General features: G+C 49.0%; 1 protein-coding gene across 2 annotated transcripts; it reads left to right on the forward strand.

The window, feature by feature from the left end:
* Positions 1-645: 645 nt before the first annotated feature.
* On the forward strand, positions 646-1,703 carry E1B28_002740 (uncharacterized protein). Of its 2 annotated transcripts, XM_043160717.1 has the most exons (2): positions 646-924; positions 972-1,703. In XM_043160717.1, exons 1-2 carry the CDS (start codon positions 711-713, stop codon positions 1,640-1,642), a joined length of 885 nt encoding a protein of 294 aa, XP_043003289.1. In that variant the 5' UTR covers positions 646-710; the 3' UTR covers positions 1,643-1,703. The 2 variants fall into 2 exon arrangements, with proteins under 2 accessions (XP_043003289.1, XP_043003288.1); XM_043160716.1 differs by having other exon boundaries at positions 916-1,703.
* The last annotated feature ends 1,823 nt before the right edge of the window (positions 1,704-3,526 follow it).

Here is a 3,526-nt window from a genome sequence, read left to right on the forward strand (position 1 = left end):
CCTGAAGACGATGAAGGGGGGTACCTAGGCATCGGGTACGACCTAGGCTGCAAAATCGTCAAGACCATAGGTCGGAGCCCCTTGAACGCACTCGCAGTTCGCCAAAAACTCCTGATGCTGGTTGGCATTCTACATGGTCATGCACATCGTCGACTCTGCCAGCTCGTCTACCTCCTTATATATGTGCTTGGAGCTGGGAACGAAAACCTCGAACAGTGTGAGCGATTCTTCTCCAAGTCTAATGCGCTGGCAGCTGTTACCAGATACATGAGCACCTTCCATCGAAAGCAGGCTATCGTGGAATATGCCCATCAGCAAGACAACTTAGAGACTTTTGCCAACGTCTCAAAGCTTATATACGCCAACTACAAAGAGGCCCTCAGAACCAAAGCCGCTCTCCCCACCCTACTTAGGAAAATGAAGGAGCAGAATATCAGGGACTTCGACATGTTCCCCCAATGGCTAGCAGAGGAGGCGGAGTTCTTGAAGTCTCGATCTATGGTTCCTGAGGTTGAGACGAGGCAGATGGAATATATTCAAATCCTGAAGAAGTTGGACAATTGCCAGTAAGTCTTGGCATTTTTGAAGTGATGCTACACTCACTCAAGCTCAGGGATAAACTAGCGGCAGCAAGGAGGGTTTGGAAGCGTTATACAGGCCCAAGAAGTAGGGACAGCACCTCTAAGGAAGAACGAACAGTGAGGGAGGAGATGGAGCATGAAGCAAAGCTGCTACGTGATGCTCAGCACTTGGAAGAGGTCCTTAACATTCCGCCTGGTGAACGATGGGAGAAGGGTTCTGTTGAGTGGAGGAATGCAGAGAAGCTCGTGAATGAGTCGGAGTTCCAGCAGACACTCAGTCAGTTGGAGGGCCTCGTTACCGCACGGATATTTGAATTATCCAGAATGAATGTAGCTGGCACTGGTAAGTAACCGTTCTATCCTCCCTATCCCTCTATTAACAACCAACAGGTTACAAAATGAGGCAGCATCTCTCACATGCCCTCAAATCTCGCTCTAAGGCAATCGAGAACGCTCTCGAAAGGTACAATGCTGCAGCAGCAGCACTTGGACGACGTCAACTGAAGTGGAAAGAGGTGGTTGACTGTACATTTCTGGCCGAGTTTGACCTGCTGAAGGATGCACGAGAGGATGTTCGAGATAAGCCTTGGGCTATTCCAGCCAACCGGGAACTCGCCACCGCATTTTTCAAGTATGCCCGAGCCGAAGAAACCCTTCCACGGCTACACAATGAAATCAAGTCTCTGGTTACCTGGATGAAGGAGGAAACGGAATATCTGAAGGGAATGGAGTTATACTACAGGCCTCATTACCCTCAGCTCTGCCATCAGATCCACATCCATCGCTTACAACGGGGGCGATTCTTCGACCTCCACCATATGCGGCTCAACAACATCAAACAGTTGCCAGGCTTTAATCCACAACACTGCACCTTCTTTCAGCCTGGACGAGGACTCAAAAGACCGCTGGTTCCCGGTGGAGAAGTAGGAGCTTGCAATGATGAAGGGCTTGTTGGGGAGGACAACGGAGGGGAGGACTCCGGCGAAAGTGAGGGTGATGAAGAGGAGTGCGAGGCCTATGAGGCCGCAGAGACTGTTCTAGGAATTCTTACCGGCATATAATCTCCTCTATATTGTATTAGACAGTATGAACCGAAAAAGCACGGGGCGGGCATTTTACGACAACAGCGGGCTGCGCCGATGACGAAAATCGGCCGATGCGGAGATATCATATCGCGGGAAAAACAAGATAGGATTAACCAGATAAGGTACGTACGCTATCGACTACGCCCCTCAGTATAAAGTCCCCCGCCTTTCTACAACTTTACAGAACTATGCAAAAACAGCCTAAACACTCTGTCAACAATCCGAATATCACGTACTGTTCGGTTGCTCCACATACCATCACTAGTACGTATCAGGTGTCTTGAACGTCGAGCTTGTCTGACACTGGCTTGATTCCGAGTTCTTAGCCCCTCAGTCGCACGACTCCCCATCCTCATCTCCTCCCACCTAGCCTCCTCGCCTTCCGAATTAAAAAGAACCTGACCGTTGGCCGTCGTCGGGGAAATTTGTGAAAGTACTGGCGAATGTCACCAGGACTTTCTTGGTCCGCTCCTAGAGCACGCCTGACCATGAATATCAGCATGACTGTTGAGTTCATTAGCCTAGTTGCGTCGAATCGAGGGTTTATGGACAAAGTACCGCATCGTCACTTACGTCCCACCATCACCTAGATCTGTACCAGGCCGGCAAAGGACTGATGAAAAGTTTGAAGTTTTGTGGACACCTGTAGGAGAAACGGACGACACAAGGCACGACGTCGACTCACCAGGTAAAGTATGAGCGTGGTTGGTACCTACGTCTGTGGTCACTGGTCAGAGCCAAAAGGGGAATCCCTTGAGACCCGCTGTTCGTTTGTACTCTGAAGGTGTAACGGTCCAGAAATTTCGAACGATGATAGATAGATAACCGAGGAACGTCACATAGAAACCAGGGTGGGTGCTACCAATGCGCCGTTGTGCCCATATCCATGTTGGAAAGGTTAAAAAGTATGCATTACTCTGAAAAATTGGTCAGTCTAGTACTTTCGCGCCAACGCGGGCGATAAGGAGTAACGGCGACGTACTGAGCGAGATATGGGAGATGTATTCGTTTATACGATAACCCTCATTTTCCTGTGTGCATCGAATTGTCAACGGCAAATGAGAATAAAATGACATTTCCTGTCAAAAAGCAAACAAACAAAACCGAATGGCAGATCCCGTATGAGCAGCATCCGATGACATGAATCTAAGGAGGCGAAAAAATGAAAACCTGAAGGCTCGTGAACATGGCCAAAAGCGGGATTTCACAGCCAAGGGCTGAAGAGACCCTTGATGACACGGTCATGGGAGAGAGTCAGAGGAGATAACCTTCTTTACCCTAAACCAACTCTGGACAAGCGAGCGCATCGATGAGAAAAAAAGGAATTTCAGGTGACCGAAATGCCTGCAAGTACAACTGAACATTGAGACACATCGACGCACTGACCACGATCATGCTGGATTTGCGATCTCCCAATGCAGACCCATATCAGAATCGGGTTCGGAATTTGGACCGTGACGCATACTAGCCGACAAAGTAGTAGTAAATAATTGTTGAGCTCGGGGATGAGCTATGTGGTAAGGAGAAAGTCGAGGGGGTCCAAAACTGCCTATGAAAACCCAAAAGTCCGCCGCCGATGCTCTTCAACGTGAAGATCGGAAAACAAAGGCATCCTACTTTCCAGGACTCCTTGTTGGACCTTCTTGGGTAATGGAATCATGGAAATGTTGGCCAGTGTGAGAATGCCTTGTGTCGAAAGAATGGGTCTGAAGCGGAGGGGGCAAAGTTGAGATCTGAGATGTCACAAAATGTTAACTGTCACTCGCACTCCAGGTATCACATGACCGCGTCAACATGGTGCTCGTTTCCTTTCACCTCTGTGTATAAGTCCTCACACAAACCCTCTGAAACCCAAGTTTT

The sequence above is a fragment of the Marasmius oreades genome, chromosome 10 (genome assembly GCF_018924745.1).
Source record: "Marasmius oreades isolate 03SP1 chromosome 10, whole genome shotgun sequence".
In the NCBI taxonomy this organism is placed as follows: Eukaryota; Fungi; Basidiomycota; class Agaricomycetes; order Agaricales; family Marasmiaceae; genus Marasmius; species Marasmius oreades.